The following is a 22,547-nucleotide window of genomic DNA, read 5'->3' as shown; positions in this document are numbered from 1 at the left end:
GTATATTTAACCCGTAGAAAGTGTTTTTACGGTATTTAAAGTTATAGCCCATAGAAAAATATGGCGATGTTTTTAAGCAATAATTCTCTTGCCACACACTGTAAAATTTTGCGTGTCAGTTTGATCTCTTTTCGGGCAGAAAACTAACTTTGATTTATTTTATTTTTCGCTCAGTCATACCACGAAGACCTGAACTGAATATAAAATCCATTAAAATATTCTCAAGTAACTGTTCTGCGGAGCGCGAAGCAATCAAATATTCGGAAAATTCAGCAAAACCGGAAGTAGATTTTGAGCCCAATCGGGTCGAAATCGTTTTTGGCGTATTTCTACCAAAGAAAGCTGTATTAGCAGAAACTAACTATGGTCCGTTTCTATTCTTACTAGGACCTATCTATGGACAAAATACAAGCGAAATCAATTTTTCGACTTGTGCCATTGATAGGCGATTTAGGTCCATTTTTGTAGGCATTCACTCTTAAAGCCTAAACAATGATGATATAGGACATAGGTCAGTGTCCATAAATGCCGGCTTTAACAAATGGGACACATCAAATGAGTATTACCCGAATTAACTAAGTGCCGTATATCATGCATGCGAATGAAACCTGAAATTAAATAATGTAGGCGGGTAACTAAAATAAACAAATAAATTATGCATAAATAAACAACGAGAGAATTAAAAAATAGAGAAAAGAAGAAGTGATAGCGCAAATGAGCTGCCGAGAAGCGCATTTAGCACAATACATGTTACACTGACGTGAATACAATTCAGGAGGGATAACCCCCAGTAACTGTAAAAGCATGTCTTACCCGAGTACGTTCCATGCTCTCTCTCGCAAAGAAGGGTCACAGAATGAGTGCGGAGCCAGCTATGTACTTAGTCCGACATGCATGACAACCGGTGTCATGACGACATAAAAGATAGTTCCTACCATGACCTTTCTCAAATTTATTTGGATAAACCAGTAAACCATCAAACAAGTTATGTAAATACATCAAATAAATGAACAAGAAAATAGCAAGAAAAAAAAAAAAACGACACAACGGACGAAGCGTAATTAATCGCTAGCAAACTGTCTGGCTTTACAAATGCAAAGTGTAGCATCCTTCATACTTCAGGTATCCATCTAAATAAGCAATAACAGAAGCAACAAATGTTACTACTAGTGAATATATGAAAGATCATTAGATTATCCGACCAGCTTTGGAAGGAAAAATTATCGTGAATTGTCTCACGCAGTGGTTCTCAAAAGTTCTAAAATAATTCAAGAACTTATAACTGACGTTTCGTTCCAAGTTGTGGACGCGTTTCAGAAAGATAACTTCTTTCAAATAAACGCCCTTCATATGTGATGGCAAAACTTCAGTGCTGGTGAAATTTGAAATGGAGTGCAATGGAGTGATTCGCTTGTATTTCCGTCTCATGACCGAACAGATGTATTGTCGTAATAAAAATACTCCATCAATGGAACACGAAACAACTTGACCCACTATCTCACGCGCGCGAATACATTGTACACGCACAATCCAACGTTTCAATCAGATTGCACTTAAACTGATGTCGCATCCTTCAGTGTACACTAACCAATCACAAAGAGGACCAGGGAATCCCCCTTGCAATAACACAATAGCAATCGGGTACAACGGGAGTGGATGAATATTCAAATACAGACAGTGATTTAGGAACATGTATCTGGTACTGTTGTAAATTTGCATACGAGCCACGGAATATTTAATGACCACCGTCTTGGTTAAACAAAGGCTGTCAAGACAAACGGCGCGCACAGTTAATTAAAGATTTCAATAAAACTGAGAGACAGGCATGTTTTCTGGTTATAACCAATATTTAAAAGTGGAGTCCTCCTTATTAGTCTCATTCAATTTCACGGTTTACGTTTTAGGACACTTAAACCCGCATCTTGGTTTTGTATTTGTTTTTTCTCGCAACTTTTAAAAGCGCTCTGGACACACGAAATCAATCTACGTCATTCTCAAATATTGCTTTTATAATACAGGGTGACTACCAAATGTATTGTTAATTTGTAAAATGCAAAATTGACACAAAATCCTGGATAGATGAGGAATACTTGCAATAGAGGACCTGCGTGAAAACCAGCTAAAGCTGATCAAGCTTCCTCTCTGAATAATCTAATTTATTTCAATGAAAATGAGGCAAACACCTTCGACTGGTTATTTTGTTCGTTTACAATTCATGTAAAACTCACAAACCTTAAGGCATAAACTTTAGACCTCCATATCTTAGAGTGACTGTAATTCATCTGAGCTGCTCTTTAACAGTGAGACCACAATTAGATGGAAATATACCTTCTCCTTATAGATTCCCAATTATTTCCTTTACTGATAGTTATGAGAATTTGGTGAGGCATCAAAACAATATTTTGCTAATTGATGATTTTATTTTCTCATTGCTACTTGATATTGCACTGAAATGGTAAGGAGAAATTAAAGGTTCGTCGCTTGTTGGGGTGAAATTTCAACATCTTAGATCAAAGAGAAAAGAACCATGCCACATTTTACGCCCAAATCCTTCCTTCGAAATTTGGAGCTGGAGAGAAAATGAAGAAACTTTGATTACCACCAGCGAAAGAAGAAGAGCTACCAAAAATTATAGAAAACAAAAGTTGCAAGAGTTAAAAAGAGACCCGGACATTTCTTCAAGGCCTCTAACCAATGTCTGCGTTCATAGGGAAGGCTACAACAATTTCCTGAAGAGTCAACAAGAGTATCGTAAAAGATCAGCAGACTGTAGCGGGGAAGATGGCTGACTATTCTTCCACAATGGCAAAAACGATATTGGAGGAGAACATGTGTTAAAACTGGACGAACAAGATTTCAACAATCATCAAAGCGTGGAGGGTATGGGTCATTCTTACCACGAGTCTCATTTTCAGTAGGCCGTCTCTGTGTTACTTTGTGTCTCTGTTTCAAAACGAGTCCTCGGGCAAAACCTTTCATATGAAAATGAGTTTAATTTGCATGAAAATGAGCCTGTAGGAGGAGAACATTTTCATATGAATGGTTTTGGACGAAAACTCATTTTGACACAGGGGCAAAAAGCAACTCGGAAAAGGCTTATTCAAAGAGACAAACTCGAGTTTAGTCAATAATGAAGTAAGGAAGTTAAACGCAAGCAAAGCAGTGGATGAAGATAACTACTGGGGTCCTTGCAGGAGGCTCTGTTGACAGGGTTTTTTAACACCTGCATTTGTAGTGGACAGTGGCCTCGCAACTGGAAGATGGAAAAATGGATTCCAGTTTTTAAAAAAAGGCGACAGGGCGGACTGCATTAACTATGGACCAGGAGAAGATCAAGGTACGAGTGAATCTCCAGTTTAGGCCTTATATCCGAGGTAATCCCTTTTTAGTCGTGGATACGCGAAGCGCAGAAACGACTGATCTGCACTCCGTTTCTTTATTTTATTTACTTTCTATGGCACTAAATTTGTCTCAATACAATCTTGGATGTGATAACAGAGGAGTAAATCTCACGATTAAAGCAAAACCGTAAAATAACTGCCAAGAGAAATGTATTTTCCTTCGGAAGTTCAGCGTGAGCACGCGTGTGATTTATGCTAACACATCTTGTGTTAGCACGTGGAGTCTCTCGAGACTCCAGTTGTAATAGATATAAGGAGTGAATAGGTTGATATATTCATCAAGTGCGACACTACTCGACGGTGCTTGTAGTTTTCTTGTTCGTTTTGTTTATTTTTTCCACGTTTTTATTTTTTCTTTAGTGAAGGTTTTCTGCTGTGCGTTCTTTGTTTTTTCGTTTTTCAGGCCGTAGAATGCCTTCTCCAGCAGACATCTGCTTCAGATGCGGAAAGAGAGGTCATTGGAGTTCAAGTTGCGGGAGGCTCAGCGAAGGTCCTGGATTCGGGAATTACAGAAACACAACCAGACTTGGCTCAGGCAGTACATCTGGAGAGCAATCCCGCAGACCAGACGAGCGACAGTCAACTATTTAAACATGATGAGGCGGTCGGATGTTTCGAAGATATCATTAAGGTAGAAGATTTGTTTTTGCCTTCTTTTGAGGTAGAGTCTAGTTCACTGGTCCCTGATACAGTTCCGCCAGGTGTTAAGGGGAGACTCAAAGCTCATGTTCTGTTTTGGGGGTAAGATTGGCGCACCACCTTTTATCATCGACTGTATTAGAGAAGGTTACGCCTCCAGCAGAATTTAGTAATAATCGTTCTGGTTTAGGACATTCCGAGTTCGTTCACTCAGCTATTCTTGAGTTGCTTTCCTCGGGAAGAGTTTGTCAAGTTCCGAAGAGTCGCCTCAACGTTATCAATCCGCTTTCTGTTTCGGTTCAAAGTTGTGGGAAAAGACGTTTGATTTTGGATTTAAGGTACATCAATCACCACGTTTTTAAGCAAAAATTCAAGTTCGAGGACTGGAGAGTTGGGCTAGACTATTTTGAGAAAGGTAGCTACTTCACCAAATTTGACCTCAAAAGTGGATATCATCATTTGGATATTTTTCCAGAACACCAGCCATTCCTCGGTTTTAGCTGGGTGATGTCTGATGGGGAACCTAGTTTCTTTATGTTTACAGTTCTCCCGTTTGGTTTATCTTCGGCGCCTTACATTTTCACCAAGTTGCTCAGACCTTTAGTAAAGCATTGGAGATCTCAGGGAATACGTGCCGTTGTTTACCTCGATGATGGTTTTGACGTTGAGTCTACTGAGTCGTCGAGCCAAATTCATTCGAACATTCTTAGGTCAGACCTTGCCGCGGCGGGCTTCATATCTAATGACGACAAGTCAGTTTGGATTCCTGTACAATTTATTGTTTGGCTTGGTATTGTTTGGGATGGGATTCAAGGAAGAATAGATAATGCCTTGTCTCACATTGACAGCGCCCTACAACCTCGTACGTTATCAGCAAGAAGTTTGGCTTCCATTGTTGGAAAGATCATATCTATGAGTCCCGTTTTAGGAAACCTCGCTCGAATTATGACCAGGCATTGTCAGATGTCTGTGGTTGCCGCCCAAGATTGGGATAGTGTATTTTTGCTTGATAGATACTGTGTAGTTGAACTTGAGTTTTGGAAGAACAATCTTCGTTCCGTTAACACTAGAAGCGTGTCTGATTCGGTCACTCCATTTGTTTCTATTTATTCAGATGCAAGTGATGTTGCTTGCGCTGGCCATATTGACGGGAAAGATATTTGTGCTCATAGGATGTTTACTGAGGCTGAACGTCAGGAGAGTTCCACTTACCGTGAATTATTAGCTGTACAGTTCGTCCCTAGTTCATTCAGTTCTTTTCTGCCTAATTCAAGAGTCAAGTGGTTTACCGATAACCAGGGGGCCGCAAGAATTGCGCAAGTTGGTAGTATGCACTTTAATTTTCACAAGTTAGCTTTTGCTATTTTTTCGCTATGCTTTAAATTGGGAATTGTTTTGGACATTCAGTGGGTGCCCCGACCTCTCAATGATAAGGCGGATTACCTCAGCAAGATAATTGATTATGACGATTGGGAACTTGCCCCCGAGTTTTTTCAGCAGCTAGACGGTCTTTGGGGGCCATATACTGTGGATTGTTTTGCCTCTCACTACAACAAAAAAGTTCCAAAATATTTTTCAAGATTCTGGAACCCTGCGACGTCAGGTGTGGATGCGTTTTTCCAGGACTGGCGAGGCGAAAATTGTCTACTTGTACCACCGATTCCAATTTTGTCTAAAGTTCTCATTTTCATGTTTAGATCTCGTGCCAGTGGAACGTTAATTGCACCGCATTGGCCGTCTGCTCCTTTTTGGCCACTGTTGGTCAATAGGTTTTGGAGTTTTGTTGTTGATTACGCATTCTTCGAAGGTGCGCTAGCGTTGCGTTTAGGGCGCAACATTAACTCGCTGTTAGGCTCGTCAAGTTGGAATGGTTTTATTATCGCTGTCAAACTTAATTTTTCTGACAGTGTCATCACAAACCAACTGGGTCGTACTTAAACATTATACACGCTGTGTTGTTGTATTACAGTTTTTCAAGCCTTTTTTGGCAGTCCTTGGAGCCGGTTGGCATCAGGTTCTAGCCGGATGGCAGCGAACTCTTTTAGCCGTTTTGGCTTTATGCTCTAGCCGGATGGCAGCGGACTTTGGCCGGTTGGCTATGGATTTTTTCTTAAACTTTTCGCCGGTGCTAAATCGGCATAAGCACATCCCCTTCCCTCTATTTTATATTATCTCTTAGTATTTTTGCTTCCTTAGGATTTGACTGAAGCCACTTCTTGGGGACGGACCTGTGTTGCCAAAAGGCGTTTAATGCTGAAGCAAGTTTTATCGTCTAAGGCTAATTCTTCTGTTAAAAAGTATGTCGCTCAATACAGGCTTTTCTGTCTTTATATGAAGTCCAGAGGCCTAAGATTGGTTTTGCCTTGTGATAGTTTACTTATATCTGAATACCTGTCTAATCTTCACGAAACCAAAAAATCATATGCTGTTGTTTTGTCTGCGTTTTGTGCGTTAAAATGGGTCCATGATCTCATTCCATACGGGATACAAGGTAATCCAGTTGATTCTGCACTATCTCGCAACATTGTGGAGGCTAGTAAACGTGTATTTAGCAGACCAGTCAGAAAAAAGGAGCCTATTACTCCTGATATGATACGTCGAATTTGTATTAAGTTTGCTTATGAAGGCTGTAATCTTAGTGGTTTACGTACAGCATTAATTTTTGTTTTAGGCTTTTATGGCCTCTTCAGGGTTAATGAGCTTTTGGATATACAGGCTTCGGATATTGTAGTTTTTGATGATCATCTAGAGATTAATGTTAAGCATAGCAAAACTGATCAATATAGGCAAGGCAATATTGTGTTTATTTCTAAAAGTGGTGGTCTTGCATGTCCTCATTCATTATTAGCCCGTTATTTTTCAGCAGCAAGTATTGATCTAGGTTCATCTGCTCACATTTTTAGAACCCTTAAATTTGTCAAGAAGGGCAATTTGTATACTCTTGGCCCTAGGAGACTAAGTTATACTAGGTGTAGAGAGCTAATTAAAGAATCGCTTTCAGCTATAGGGATTAACTCCATCCCTTATAGTACTCATAGCCTTAGATCAGGCGGTGCTACCTTTATAGCAGACAATCTTATGAAATCAGGTGCTTCTGATAGGTTATTAATGTTTCACGGGCGATGGAAATCAGAGAAAGCTAAGAATATGTATGTTAAAGATTCTCTGGAAAGTAGGTTACAACTAAGTAAATATTTTCCTACTTAGGCTTTTTGAGTCGTAAAGATGTAGCCAGTTTTCCCTCCTCACATTGTTTGTACTTATTTGCCTAGCTTAGTGTGAAATGAATTAAAGCATCATCGGGCAGGTGCTCTCACTCTGCCTGCCTTACAGTCTTGTGTATTTGTGTTATGCTTCAGCGTTCTGGAAGAGGGAGTGAGGGAGAAGGAAAGTAGAAGATGTTAGCGGCCAAATGTTAACTCGAAGAACTTTTAGAGGAGTAAAGATTAGAATGTTAGGATTGTATTCCACAGAATATAACCTTTCTTTTATTTTCAGTTGCCTAGTATGTATAGCTGTACGATTGCCGATCTACCTCTGGTGCAAGAAAACAATACAGTCCTAGTAGTCAACTCCGCCTGGTGTAATTTTCAAACCAAAGTAACGTCTCGTACCAGGGCGCGAAACAGTCAAAATTCTAGCGAATCAAAAATTGCCGACTGTTGCCAAGCGAAGGACAACAACGCGACGCAACGACTTGTCCTCAAGAACAACCGACAGCCAAAAAGCGACCAACCGACCGTCCTTGAAAAGACAAGAAATACGCAACCTTGTTCCCAGTCTCATCTTTCCGCTCCCCAGACCCTGGGAACGAGGTTGACAAATACGTTGCGCGTTACTTTAACTGTCAATAGATTTTTGTTCAAACCACTGAATATTTATCATATGAGAACTTTAATTATAAAATAAAAATGGGGGGTGCCAATGCTCGTTAAGGAGCAGTGAGGCATTGAAATATCCCATTTTGGCATTATTTAATGCTTATTACAAGAACGCATTCCAAGTTATTGTAAAATCTTTGTGAGCCCAGACTCATGAAAACACGCCTCAAACTACAGTCAGTACTTGTGTCGGACACAAATAAACTTTTTAGTTTGATTTCGACAGACAGCTGAATCTTTGTTAAAATATTGAAACCAAATTGCTCGCCACGGCTATCAAACTACAAAATAGAAAAGACTACAGTGCAGCTGCTATTTTCCTTATTTCTTCAATTTTCAGCAATAGAAATCAGATCAGTCTTTTCTCACAAAAAGCTAATGATTAGCTGATTAAAACGACTGGAAAAAAATTGGGATGCCCGAGCTCGTTAGTGAGCTATAGCCATTTTTCGACTGACAGAACTCAACATCAAGGCAAATCCGCCATGTTTTCAATGTGCGCGTGCATAGTATTGCATTGCGCATCCCTACTGCGCATAATTTCACCGTGATTAGCGCGCGCACATTAAATCAATGGAGACCTATGGCCAAACTCGTGGATTAGGTAATCTATAGAGATGAAACATATTAGTGAACTTGCAATTACTGGTGTATTATTAAATGCTGTTAAAACAAGCCGGGTTTGTACCATACTAGGTCGCACTTAACTCACAAAGTGTAGGCTTTTTTCGTTGGCTTTTTTTGGCACACATATTACAAAGACATACGTCCAGAATAGCTAGGGTGGCAAAATTGCAGCAGAACATGGAATGGTAAAGGCTAAGGGTTCTTGGGTCACAGAGGACACTCCTGCCCAACAAATCATACAATACTCTCCACCCCCCCCTCCCTCACACCCAGATCTTGATGTTGATCTGCCTGCTGGAAAAATTTTCACGTATTCAAGTCGTACGAGCTCACAAACGTTTTTCATTGCATTTCATTCAAGGTTATAGGTAAGGTTTCTTATGAGACAGCACTTCTTTTCCAATGTGGAACCGTTTGTCTCTATATATATTGTTCGTAAAATACATCAAAATAAGTAGACTCTTTTGCAAGCATTTTCAGTGTTGATCCGACAAATCTGTCGAGCATAAATATGTGCTCCAACAATAATAATAACAGCTTTATTGAAGTGTTAATGTATTTAGTATTAACTAATAATTGGGGAAAAGCTCACAGGGGGTTTCTTTCCCTTTGTTATCTTTTCCCTCAGGAAGCAAAAGTGTAAACAAAAGACAGGGCAAAAATCATTTAAGCATATCAAAATCAAGTATTTGGGAGTTTCTTCCAAGTTTATGTGCATTTCACATCCCACTTAGAGTTCCGATCAATGTACTAAAATGAACAAGACAAGTATAGAGAACACAACTTCAATCTAAACTTAACTCGATGCCGGTTGAACATGGACAACTCAAAATGAAAAACTTAAGTGTTTAAACTGCAAAGCGGTGAACGAAGGTCCCGCTTGATTGAACGCTGGATCTCACAGCAGATCTAATCAGCCAATCTTGAAAAGTAAAACGATAATGCGTCACTACTGCAAGGCTGACACAACGTCGTAGGGTTAAAACAATATTTCTGCTGGCCTCGGGTTTAGATGTTACTAAATTATAAAAATGAAATTACAACATTATACAATGGTGCCGATGTTTGTCTTGCATTCAATAGCTGTTTCGTTCATTAAAAGTTGTTCGTTTCGCTCATATAAGCTCATTAAGGTCGAGGAATAAGACACATTCTCATCAAAGCTTACCACATTAGCTTTTCAGGTCACTTTCCAGCAAACAAATGCACATCTCCTGGTCATTTTGAACGCCTGGACGACTCAAATGCTCCTGAAATTCAGCCTTCAAGTTGGCCATAGTACTAATTCGAACATTCGAAGTCAACTTCACTTCAATTTAGCGAAACACCTAATATTAATGGTCGTGTAAAAGCTACAAAATCATCAACATTTAGGCTGGCACGATGCACGCATTGAGTAGTAGGTTCGCACGGCCGGCCGACTAATTACGAGCAGTGTCTACACCTGAGTGAGTGAGTGAGTGACACATTTGCATATCGGAGTCCCCGCAACAAACACGTTTCCACGCTTCGCGTATCCACGAGTTTAAAAATGGCGGCTTTTTCTTTACGGCTGGACCTCGCCATAGAGGTAAATCGTCATTTTCTCGCAAACGAGTATGGTGACCTACTGGTACAGTTACTGCTATCTACTGGTACAACTACTGGTAAAGTCCTAGATTATGTTACAAAAAATAAACCCTGTCGCTCCTGTGAAACTGCAAAAATGGCAAGCAGACAGCCAAAACAACATGATTGCAGAAAAACCACTCAGGTTCATCCAAGGCCATGGAGGCTAGTGTTGCAGTCGAACTTTTCACTAATGTAACAAAATCAAATGTAAAATTTTCCACACACGCAGGGGATTATGATTCCACTACTGAACTTCACTTAAAGCAAAAGGTGCCATATGGTGTAGAAAAATGGAGTGACACTGTTCATATAAAAAGGTCCCTAACAACACGACTCTATAACTAAAGTCAGCGAAGAAAGTTTCCAAATTGTTCAATATTGTCTCAAAAAGTTATCAATTACATTGTGAGGTGCTTTACATATTGCATAGCACAAAACAAGGGAAATCATACAAAAATGAAAACTGGAATGCAAAACATAGTTCCCCATGCATTTGGTGATCACTATGGCTGCGATGAATCCTGGTGTGGTTCTAAGAAAGATCCTGAGAATTATAACCACAAAGACCTTCCCTATGGCAAAGACCTCCATAGAGGCAACCTTAAATCGGCATTGACATCCCTGTTTGGAGAATATAGCACTGATACTGTCATTCGAAAATTGGTTCCTGCTGCAAATTCTCAGCCCAATGAATCTCTAAACAGTGTGGTGGGCTCTAAAAACCCCAAGATTCGTTACTATGGAAGAAGTGAAAGTAACGACTTCAGAGTGTCCTATGGAATATCACAAATTAATTTAGGTCATGCCTATATTCCCCACACTTTGGAAGCCCTCAACATAGATCCGGGATTTTTCTGCAGAGAATTTAACCGAATAATGGAAAGGAAAAACACAATGGAAAAAACGGAAAATCAGCAGCCACATTCAAACGACGTAGATCACAGTTGAACAAACAAAAAATTTCAGATACCTCCAAGAAAGAGGCGAAGGAAGGTACAATTGACCGTTTTCCATTTACCAAAAAATTCCGGAAATTCCGGTTGGGATGTAAATGGAACACGATATTTTGGTTCGTTCTGTTGGAAATTTTCCGGAATAAACGGAATTCCTGAAAAGGTAGTCCCGTTTTCCCGGTGGAAACTTCCCAATGGAAAATTTGTGTTCCATTTACAGATTTCTCGTCTTTATCACCAGTTCCATGCCTTTCGCGGTCTTTTAAGCGGCCAGGCTTCCCTCGGCTCCCTCGTGTTTCAACAAAAACGGCGGCTGATCAGGTTCAGTTTTCTGGAAGCTTTTTGCAAACAAACTTTCAGGGCTACTACGAGTGCTCTGTCTCCCACGTTGGTCTTCCAAATAAATGCCGTTGTGGCACTCTTCCTGTAGCTTGGACGACTTTACACAGACCTTCCATTGTGCCTCTTGTCATTCGAAAATGACTTTTAAACTCATCGAGTGAATATCCTGGCAATGCGTGTTCAAAATAGCCTTCAGTTCATTGCAAATTCCGTCTCATGAACTTCGATGCCGCTGAAAAGATATCTACTGTATCATCTTCTGAATTAATCAAACTTTCTTCCTCTATAGAGACTTCAAACATTTCGCACAAAAACAACATCTGATGGGCCTCATTGGCCTCCACTTTGAATATTCGCGGAAGATTCAGAGAAGCGAGAGAGAAGGGCCTGTGAACGAATGGGACTTGTGACAAATGGAACGCGCTTTTCCCAAACGGAAATTCCCAATGGGAATTTTCCGAATTTTTTTGTAAATGGAAAACGCCCAATGTACCGAAGTAACATTAGTCTGAACCTTACTCCTGAAACGGTAGTTGCCAGTTTCGCCCCATGACGAGTTCACCCCCACATAGACTCAACTTGATTGAGTTCGCCCCTAACCAGATCGTGTTCGCTCCCACGTCAGTATTCAACTGTTCAATCTTGAATCTTGAATTCTTTTCAATCTTGAATTCTTGAAATGCGAATGGAGGTTAATTAGCATGTTCAAGTCAACCATGTGATGTAATCGGTCAGCCGCTGACTCGACTTACTCAGACTTGCGAACGAAGCCAAATCACACTTTGAACATGAAACCTTGAGCTATCTTTATTCATACTTGCTGTAATAAAACGCTTTAAAAGTAATTCAATAAAAAGTTTAAAACGCAGTTCATACTTTTAAGTGTCGTTTATCTTTCAAGGTCAACCGATCGATCAATGGGCTTTGTTTGACTTTGTTGCTATGCGCTGGCTGCAACAAGCGAACAATCATCAACTGAGCTTATCAACCACACATAGACTGAAATGGTCCTTCGAAAACGTTTAATAACTCGCTATCAACTACATAAACCTTAAATAAAAAATGTTTTAAACTAAGTTCATTCTTAACAATGTGAACGCTATGCACGTGTAATCATCCACATAAATAAACTAAAAAGTTTTTTCATCTACAAACTCTTTGTTTATACTTGCGAACTTGTAAACTATCACTTTTAACATAAAACTCCGCCCAGCGCTAACTGATTGCAACAGATCGTGTGAAAAATGTGCGTCGATGTAAACAATAGGAAACTTGTCCTAATTAAGTTGTATTGTTAAGTTTGGTGTTAATAGCGCGGGTCTGTTATAAATCCACTCACTTTTTTCTATAATGCAGCCAATAAAAACGTGTGATTAACCGAAGCTTACAATTTGGATCCTGGGCCATCTACAAAAGGTTTACCAAATCCACTAATCGCTCATATCAGCTATTACAGCTCACAGGACAACTTCAGTCTATTTCGCTTCATCGTTCCAAACAGTTTTTTAACAACTACATCATGAATCCTTGCATTGTATGTGAACTTACCGTTCGCCCTCGCCAACAAGCGTCGCTTCACGATGGCTGTCAAAGATGGCAACATCGGACGTGCAACACTGGTATTGGTCAAGATGACTACCGTGAGGCAGTCCGGCTGGATCAATCGATAAATTGGCGCTGTTATTCGTGCGAAGACGTCGAGGAGCCGTCAGTCCCAATCCTGAGCAGCACCCACCTGCATGCAGACCGAGAGTCAACACCACTGCTGTTCAGTGATCACAGCTTCCAATCTGATTTAAGTCAGTCTATGGTGCGTATACGTTGAATCAGCTTAGTAAGATTGTCAAATCTACCTCCGTCTAAACAACAACCCCTATAATGAAGTTTGCCATGATTTTTTGTTCCAACTATCATCATTTTTCTCTCGATCTTAGGAGACTTCAATTAACGTCATGCCTGCCGGTGATGAATCTTCAATAGCCGAACCCCCTCCAGCAGACGAGGAGCTGTCCAGTTTCAGCCTCCAGTTCGAGATTGTGGAAGATTCCACAAAGCGAGGGAGAAACAAACTGGTGGACAACCGTGGCTACACCTACAACGTCAAGAGGCGTCGCGGGAACAATACTGACTGGCAGCTAACTAAGTAACTTGCCTGGGAGCCTTTGCATTTTTTTCCGTATCAGTCACAGGACCATAAGCGTGGCCTGACGACTCAGCACTAGTGTTACTTAAACACATGAAATAGCTCTGAACTAACTAAAAATGATGAGGTTATATGAGAATAAATTTTCCTTAGTAACGGTTCGAAAAGATCAGTTTTTGGACCCTCAAAACATAGAAAATGATCACCTGATGTGTTTTCAAGATGATTTCCGCAAAACATTCGAGCAATAATGGCAAAATTAAGGGGGTATGGTACCCCAAAATATGGCGATGTTCATGAAAAATTCAATTTCTTGGAAATACAAGACTTAAGACCCTTGAGGACTTGTCAAAAACATTTTGAAACGATCTTGCCGAATTTCCTTCCAGATGAGTGTGAAATTTAAGGAAAGTACACAGTGGTGTAAGTTTTTTCACGTGGCAACGGCCATAGCAACGACTGGTTACTATAAGAACGTGACCAAAAATATAGATTATTTTTAACTTATATGAACGAAACTGTTTAGAAAAAAAATTTTAAGACATGCACAACTCGATTGGTATAATTATTTGTGAAAAGCTTTGCTTCAAATTGCCATCACAGGCTCATTCATTTCCCTTATGACAAGGAATATTTCCCACAACGGCGGTAACTTTTTACAAAATAGAACAACCATTGCACCCCCTTCCCCGAGATCCAATCTGCACCCCCCCCCCCCCCACTATTTGTGGCTCTTTAATGCTTAATACTTCGTGTAAGAAACTTAAAGTACATTTTTCTCAAAAGTTTACTTTTGTACCGACTGACTTCGCGCCAACATTTCTACTTTGCAAGGTTTTTAAGTAGAATTCCCGAAACTTGGGCTGATCAAAGACCAATGGTGTCGTGATGTCATAAACCAAAAACATCGTAACATTTTAAGGTCTGTCACGTGACATGAGATGATTTGTCCACTGGGTGTGGTAAAAAATAAGGGTATTTCCAAATAAAGCTGTAAAAAGCACTGAAAATAAGAGTTAACTGTCAAAACTTAGGTTCATTGCGCAGAACAAAACAGAAACTTACATGATATGTTTATTTGACAGTCAAATCTTGTTTTGTAAAAGAGCAGGAAGTGTTGGCGTCAATACTATAAAACACTACTTCAAAAGGCTGTGACTGGTTTCCATAGCAACCACTTTGAGTAAAACTGTAGAAATTTAATTTCTCTTCTTGAGTGCAATAGCACACAATTGATCTTTCTTCACCATATTTAAACAAACTTTTTGGTCCATTTGAGGGTACCATACCAGTTTAAGTTATCAACAAACCCTCATAGCATGGTAATATTTTGAACGCAGTAAAGAAGAACTTATCAAGACTAAAGCTCTCAAGCTGAGCCCACGAGAGAAAATTGAACTTGAAGTTATCCATATTTCAATTAAAACAGATGTTTCGCGTTAGTTAAAAGCACAATAACACACGCTTTAAGCATTCTTACGAGGTTTGACTTTAACTTTCTCGAGAATGCTTGAGAATTTAGACGCGGGGTCAGTTGGAGAAATTAACTAAAGTGTGTTGTTTTAGATAGTATTCCAAAAGTTACATTGGTATGAGTAGATTCTTATTAAATAATTTTTGCATTTATTGCTCGAACTTTGAGCGGAATCCGTCTTAATTGTAGCTTACTTCTATATTTATTCAGGTCAACCGGTGCCAAGCAACCGTAATTCAAAGTACTAATGAGTGGATGACATAATCCCCAAAAATGTGAAATAAAAACAAAGAAAATTCTACAATCTACAGCAAACAGTAAATTGTATGGCATCTAGATTTCAATTTTTTTTAGACTATTAACCTGATTTCTCTGTTAATTAAAATAATTTTGGAATTAAATGTATCAATTTGTAACGCACTTAACATGTACACTGACATCAGGTTTTGTTGTAGGGTTCTTACGATTTTTTTCTCTTGTATTTTAGGTTCACGAACTTGGCCGTCAGACCTCTTACAACAGAGACCAGGGCACACATACCTGGATCCGAAAGATTATGGCCCTCCCCTTCCTTCCAGAGGACCAAATTCCGTCCGCTTTCAGAAAGCTGAAATGGAAAGCAGCTACTAGACCCCTACAGGAGTTGGCCGAGTACGTTGAAAGGACCTGGATTACAAGTACCACCTGGCCCCCCGCATCCTGGAGCGTTTACCTCAAAAGCCATCCGAACCAACAAGGACGTGGAAGGTTGGCACAATGACCTCAACAGACACGCCCAAGGGAAGAACCAGCTGCCCCTGTATATGCTGATCATGCTGCTGCACGAGGAGAGCCGACTTACATCTTTGCAGATCAGATTAGTTTCCGAAAGAAAGCTCTGCCATGTCCAGCGAAAGACCTACCGGCAACTGCAATAAAAAATCTTCAACTTGTGGGACCGTTACGAAAACGGAGAGCAGTCCTTCAAACAACTTCTGCGAGCGTGTTCACGCTTGTATGGTCCTCGCGATGCGTGAGCAAGCCTCTGACCTTGTAGCCTTCGGGCTCGGTCAAAGAAAACAAAACGGAGCCACAAATCTACGGAAGTCATGATCAACAGTGCATCAGTCTGTGTTTTGTAGTTTATTTAGTTTAACACGAGGGGAGTACAGGCTAGGTTTCTTTTCTACTCACTCAAGATCTCTTGCGCTTTCGCGTGACTTCGCGTTATTGTTTCCGGTTGCCCAGGATCTCGCTCCCGCATCGCATATTAAATTTAAAATGGCCACCATTCATAAGTTAAGTAAACTAATACTTAGCAAAGACTATATCGAGTGTTTTTGGTCGAACACAAAATTTTGGGGCGAACTCGAAAAGTTGGGGGCGAACTCGACAAAGGTGGGGGCGAACTCGAAATGGAAATTTTATAGTGGGGGCGAACTCGGTGAGGGCGAACTCGCCATGGGGCGAAACCGGTATCATTCCCTGAAGCAACAACAGAACTAAACACAGTCTCTGAACTTTGCAGTTTAAATAATATGATTGCAAAAAACCAGCGAGAAGAATACGAGAAGATAGTTCCAAACTACATCCAAAGACCGTCAATCAAAAAGGAAAAATACGATGACAGTATCTTTCATGATTTCGTGTTGTTTGATACTGAGACAAATTCAACTGGCAAATCAGCCGAGCTCTGCCAGCTTGCAGCAGTGAACAGGTCAGGGAAAAATGTTTCGTGCTATATTCTTCCAAAAAGAGAAATGACTTCTACTGCTAGAGATCAGGGCTAGGTCGTCAGTAAAGTCAAGATCTTCTAGGAAGTTGTTGAACTTCCATCTGATGCCTGTGTTCCCATGTTTGGTTTTCTTTCTCATAACCCAGTCCACAACAAGCAGGAAAAGAAACCCAGACATACAACAACCCTGTTTAACACCGGTTTTGATCTCGAACCAATCGTACACACCTGACCCATCAATTACAGCGCATTCACTCCCACTGTACATCACTTTCACCATCTTCACAATCTTCTCAGGAATGCTGTAGCTCCTCATAATCTTCCATAACACAGAACGACCTACAGAATCAAATGCTTTCTCGAAGTCGACAAAGCAGACATAAAGGTTAGCATTCCATTCAACACACTGTTCAATGATATTGCGCAGTATAAATATTTGTTCCGTTGTACCGCGGCCCTTCCTGAAACCTACCTGTTCCTGGTGCAATTTATTATCAATTCCATCCCGTACTTGTGTAATTATGATTCTGCCTAGAACTTTTGCTGCAACCACTATAAGCGTTATGCCTCTCCAATTGCTGCATTCGGTGAGATCGCTTTTCTTTGGTAGTTTCACTATCAATCCCCGTTGCCAGTCCTCCGGTATTTGTTCTTGCTCCCACACCTTCTGCAAGAAGTCGTGTAAGACATTCACAGATGTTTCCAAATCTGCCTTTAGAATCTCAACGGTCAAACTATCAACCCCCCAGCGGTTGTTCTTCATCTCCTTAAAGACTGCATAGATTTCAGCCTTTGTTGGTGCATCAACGTCAATAATTGCTTCAGATTCAGGAATTACATCCTCGTCACCAAACTCTCCTGTATCTTCAGGTGCTGGATGATTCAAGACTTCAAGGAAATGATCCTTCCATCGTTTTTGAATTTCGTCTTGTTTTGTCAGCAGCACTCCCTCTTTGCTCTTTATCATATACATGGTCTTGCCCTTCTTGGTTGACAGTTTCCTGGTAGCGTCATAAACTGTTTTAAGATGGCCCTGCTCTGCAGCTTTCTGTTCTTCCTCGGCGACCTTCTCTACCGAGTCATTCTTGTCTTTCTTGAGCTGTTTCTTCACCTCCTTGTTTTTGGTTGAATATGCATTTCTGAGCTGCTCCCCGACCCTATCTGATCTGGTGGAATCTATTTTCCTTTTCAACTCTCTCCTGTCATCTATTTTTTTCCGGCTTTCAGCACTGATCCATGGTTTGCTTGACCTTGACTGAAACCCCAGAACCTTTTCAGCTGTTTTTTTTTGGCAAGTTTGCTTGATCTTCTTCCAGTCATTTTCCACATCTTGAGCATGATCATCACTGTTATTGGCCTCATCATCTGCCAGGCAGCTAAATCTGTTCCAAAGTTCGATTTTAAAACTCTGCGCCACCTCAGGCACTTTGAGCTTGGCGGTGTTGTGGATATCCTTATGGGGTAACAGAGTGGTTGTGATGAACATATTGTTGCTTGCGTGTAGTTCGACAAAGCGTTCCCCATTTTCTGACCTCTCCCCATGCTGTCCGTGGTGGCCCACCACTCCTTCTTCACCATCTTGTTGATCCCCAACCTTCGCATTCCAATCCCCCATCAGGATCACTATATCATGTTTTGGGATTTTGTCAAGGACTTTTTGCACCTGCTCATAGAAGACATCTTTTGCCTCTTCCTTGGCGTCGTTTGTGGGAGCAAACACTTGGACAATGCTAGTTCTGATATAACGTGAGTTGAACCGTGCCGTGATAATTTGATCATTCAAAGGTGACCACGAAATTAAACAGCTGGCTGCCTTCCTATTCGACAACATGGCTACACCACTCAGGTGTGCATCATCGTCCCTTCCTGAGTACAGCAACGTTTCACCTGTTTGTACCCTCATCCGCGCAAAACCAGCCCATCTGCATTCACTGATTCCCAGTACATTGATGTCGTATTTCCTCATCTCTCTTGCTACAACTGCTGTTTCCCCTATTCGGTACATCGTTCGGACGTTCCACGTTCCTATCTTCACACTCGATTTGGGCGTAGCCAACGACTGTATCGGAGAACAGGCTTCCTTTCGGTTTATACCTGTTCCCGTCATCAACCCATCCTCCCATGTGATAAAATTATCATTGGGAGTTAGGCAAGTAGTTGTGCTGTTCCCCATGTAACATTGCTCGTTAGAATTTCCGGTTTCCGTAATCGATAATTTTTTATGGGATGGGGAGATTGGCCCCATACCCAACCCCCAACCTGGAGGGCCTGGGTTTTCTGTCAGGGTGTCCTTCCCTTAGCCACAATATCCCGTTATTTGAAAGGCGCCGGATACCCACCTTTTGCCGTTGTCGCTCAGCTGCAGTACAACTTCATTACCAGGGTTATGACGAGGAAATGCGACAGCCGACTTGGTGGCAGAGCCTTTGACACGGTGACATTTCCTGGCATTTGCGAAGTACACCTGGTGGCCCCAGTGCACTCCACCAGGGCCCCTTACCACCCTTCAAACCCCATTGTTACGTTTACAGCAAAATAAAAACAATGCACAGATTGCATAATGCATGTCCCGGAGTCTCAGACTGCTAACTGATGTGCGTATTTGGTTACAAATTGACAAACTGGTAATGAAAATGTTTTGTTTTTGCGATCTTTGTGTGCCAAAACTTTTTCGAACGGAAAACATCAGCCATTTGAACAGCTCAATTTTGTTTGAACAAATATCATAACTGTGGCTGTTCAAACGGATGAATTCAATGTTTATCACGTCACTTTCAGTACTAAACTTTAATAGCGATGCTTTTTTAATCTCAAATTTGTTAAGGCTGATAGAGAATCGAGTTTTCCAATAGAGGAACACTGCAATAGATCAAAAGCAGGGGAGGAAAAGGTGAAAAACGTTCTTTTAAAACCGAACAAAAAATAAACTGTATCTTATTTATGATAAAGCATCATAAAGGTATAGAAGGGAAAAGACAAAAATAATATCGCTCTGCTAATTGAGTGCAAGCAAAAAACGAGTCATAAACATGAATGGTTTGATAAGTCCAACTTCAATTCAGTTATAAAAATAACATATCTATAGCTTCGTGTTACATATCATTAAAAGTTGCTGAGCTAAATGTTGTTTTATGTATTTTATATGGTTCATTTTACATCAGTTGGTTGGTGTTGGTTCTGAATTTGACACTGGTTTAGCCAACATTGTTATGTTTATGGCACGATAAAAACGATGCACAGATTGCACAATGCATGTCCCGGAGTTTTTTCATCTCCAGTTTTTCAAAGCTGATAGAAAATTGAGTTTTCCAATGGAGGAACACTGCAATAGATCAAAATCAGGGGAGGAAAAAGCGAAAAACTTTTCTTTTAAAACCGAACAAAAAATAAACTGTATTTTATTTATGATAAAGCTATACAAAGGAAAAGCTTACTAATATCGCTTCGCTAATTGAGCGCAAGCGAAAAAACAAGTCATAAACAAGTAGTGGTAAGTAGCGGTAAGTAGTGGTATAGGCTAGTCCAGTACAGATTTGACAGGTATTGTAATGCAAATGAAAAGGTATTGTTATGGAAAGGAGTTCTATTGTTTTCTCGAGTTTGACGTATCCATGGTAACCAGAAGCCCCACCCCCCTTGACGTCATTAATCTCGTTTCCGTGTTGACCGAGTAAAAAGTTTGGTTTCTAAAATAGAGCACACACATTGTAATCAGGATTTTAATACTAAACCTTGCTTTGAAATGAACACAGAGTCTGATATTTCATTTGTCAACTTTTATTGAATAATAACAACATGAACTCCAAAGGGAGAATTGATAACAATTTTAACTTTTTCTTCGCCTGCATGATTCTTTTCACAATCTTTTCAGTCACCGTTTTGTTGCCGGGTAACCTCGTTATGGCCTTGATCATCTTTGTAACTGCTTTCCACTTGTCTTGCAAATTCTGAGCGTGACTGTAATCGATGTCGTGTTGTTTGGCAATCTTGTCCAGTTGGTTGATGCCTGGGTCTCCTCGTTTCAGTCTCTTTGCCAACTTGGTCCCAGGTCCCATGTACTGGTACCCAGGCCAGTGAAATTCAATCCCCATCTTGCCTAGCAATTTTTGAATGTCAAAACCAAGTCCACGTTGGCGATACTTGCACGTACGGGTCTTAGTCCGAGTCATAATCGTGTTTTAGATTTCTTCTCAGTTTCTTTCCTTTGGCCCAGTCTTCCCAACCACTCGTAGGTTTTAAACGTTTGGCCTCGTTTTTACGTTTGCCCTTGCCTTTGCGCTTGTCTTTACCCAGGAAAATGTCAGCCTTTCTTAGGAGCATTCCCAGATCCGAGTCAGGTGGTGGAATGGGTGTTTCAGCAGCAGGTTGTTTCTTTTTAACACCTGACGTAAGCGGTGTAGCTTCTTCCTTGATCTTTGGTGTTTTTGTACCTCGAGAAGCGTTCTTAATCAATTGTTTGAACATGGTTTCCAACGGACCCTTCACCAAATCTCCTTCCTCCCCATCTTCCTCTTCACCGACATCAGCACTATTGCTCGACAAAGGACCAATTTGTCTGATACATTTGGTTAAACGACCTCTGACGAGCTAGAGGTTTAATTTTCTTGATGGCAATCAAATCTGGAATCGATTTATCACGGAGTATCACGAGACTTTCGGCGGCCAATCGACCCACTTTGTTCAACAAGACATTGTCGGTGATTTCTCCTTTGTAATACTGAACCAATTGGTCAAACTCTTATGTGGGTACCATCATGACCTCTTCTGTCATCCTTGAAATGTTGTTGGAGTAACGTTTCGTAGCAGTCTTGCCAGTAACGAACCTCTTGATGAACCTTTTCTAGTTTCAGCTCTAGGCTACGTTTTGTTTCTTCTACTGTAGAACACTCCTTACACAACAGGATGGTCTCACCTGCTTCGGTCTCGTCGCGGTTTAGTTTGCAAGCTGAACACAGATCCTCGTACTTAAATGCCATATGCTCTTGAAGGAGGGTGTTGTAAGCTCGATGCCAATGTTCCACATCACGTTTCAGGGCGTCTTCTCTTTCGTTGGCTTGTTGTAATAACCTGACCAATTCGCTCAAGGTGTCTTTGGGTTTGGAGACGAAGTCGTAACCTTGCAGTGGATAACCGTGGGCATCTCTGGTGTTAACATCGACATGCTTGGAACACGTCGTTCAAACCTTGCCAGAACCCGCTACCTTTTTGTTTTTGGAGATGTTCTCTTCGCCTCTTGACCGAGTTTCTGTGTTTCCCCACCTCGAGTAGCGTTGTCTTATAGCGATGCAGTTTCGCCACAGTGATTGGGTGAACGGGAATTCTCTTTCGTAATAGATTGAGAACCATTTCTCTCATGGCGTTGATTTGATCAGTATTAGCATGTTTTAACATCTCCTGTCTCCTGTTCCAATTGGCCTCTTGGAGAATAGCTTTCAAGAAAGGGCGTTCTCTGCGTAATCGAATCATACTTCCCAAGGTGCAGGACGTCTGTTGTAACTGCCTGTGACACCCTTTACACCCATTCTCTCATACTGTTTGTCCTTTCCGAGCTTGTACCCGATCTTGGCTGCATTCTTGAGAACAGTAAACAGTGCACCTCCACGTTGTCTCTTGTTATAGTGATTCACATTGTCTCTGATTCCTTTTGCTGCCTGACCCGCTAATTTCAAAGCCAGCATAGCAAAGGTAGGTGAGGGTCCTGATAAGAACACACTAGCTCCTTCGGCGCTCTTGTCTACCAATCTATGTTTACGTCGTGCCAG

General features: G+C 40.8%; 1 protein-coding gene and 1 pseudogene across 1 annotated transcript; one reads left to right on the top strand and one right to left on the bottom strand.

The window, feature by feature from the left end:
- The first annotated feature begins 9,964 nt into the window (after positions 1-9,964).
- On the top strand, positions 9,965-12,100 carry LOC145486738 (uncharacterized; annotated as a pseudogene).
- Positions 12,101-16,768: 4,668 nt separating this feature from the next.
- Positions 16,769-19,030, bottom strand: LOC145487864 (uncharacterized). Its single transcript, XM_081466652.1, has one exon. The coding sequence runs from the start codon at positions 19,028-19,030 to the stop codon at positions 16,769-16,771; it is 2,262 nt and encodes a 753-aa protein (XP_081322778.1).
- Positions 19,031-22,547: the final 3,517 nt, after the last annotated feature.

The sequence above is a fragment of the Orbicella franksi genome, chromosome 5 (genome assembly GCF_964199315.1).
Source record: "Orbicella franksi chromosome 5, jaOrbFran1.1, whole genome shotgun sequence".
In the NCBI taxonomy this organism is placed as follows: Eukaryota; Metazoa; Cnidaria; class Anthozoa; order Scleractinia; family Merulinidae; genus Orbicella; species Orbicella franksi.
This window is presented reverse-complemented; position numbering and strand designations above follow the sequence as displayed.

Excerpts from the sequence above, each read along its gene's own strand:
- LOC145487864 (XM_081466652.1), bottom strand. The coding sequence starts at position 19,030 with ATGGGGCCAATCTCCCCATCCCATAAAAAATTATCGATTACGGAAACC.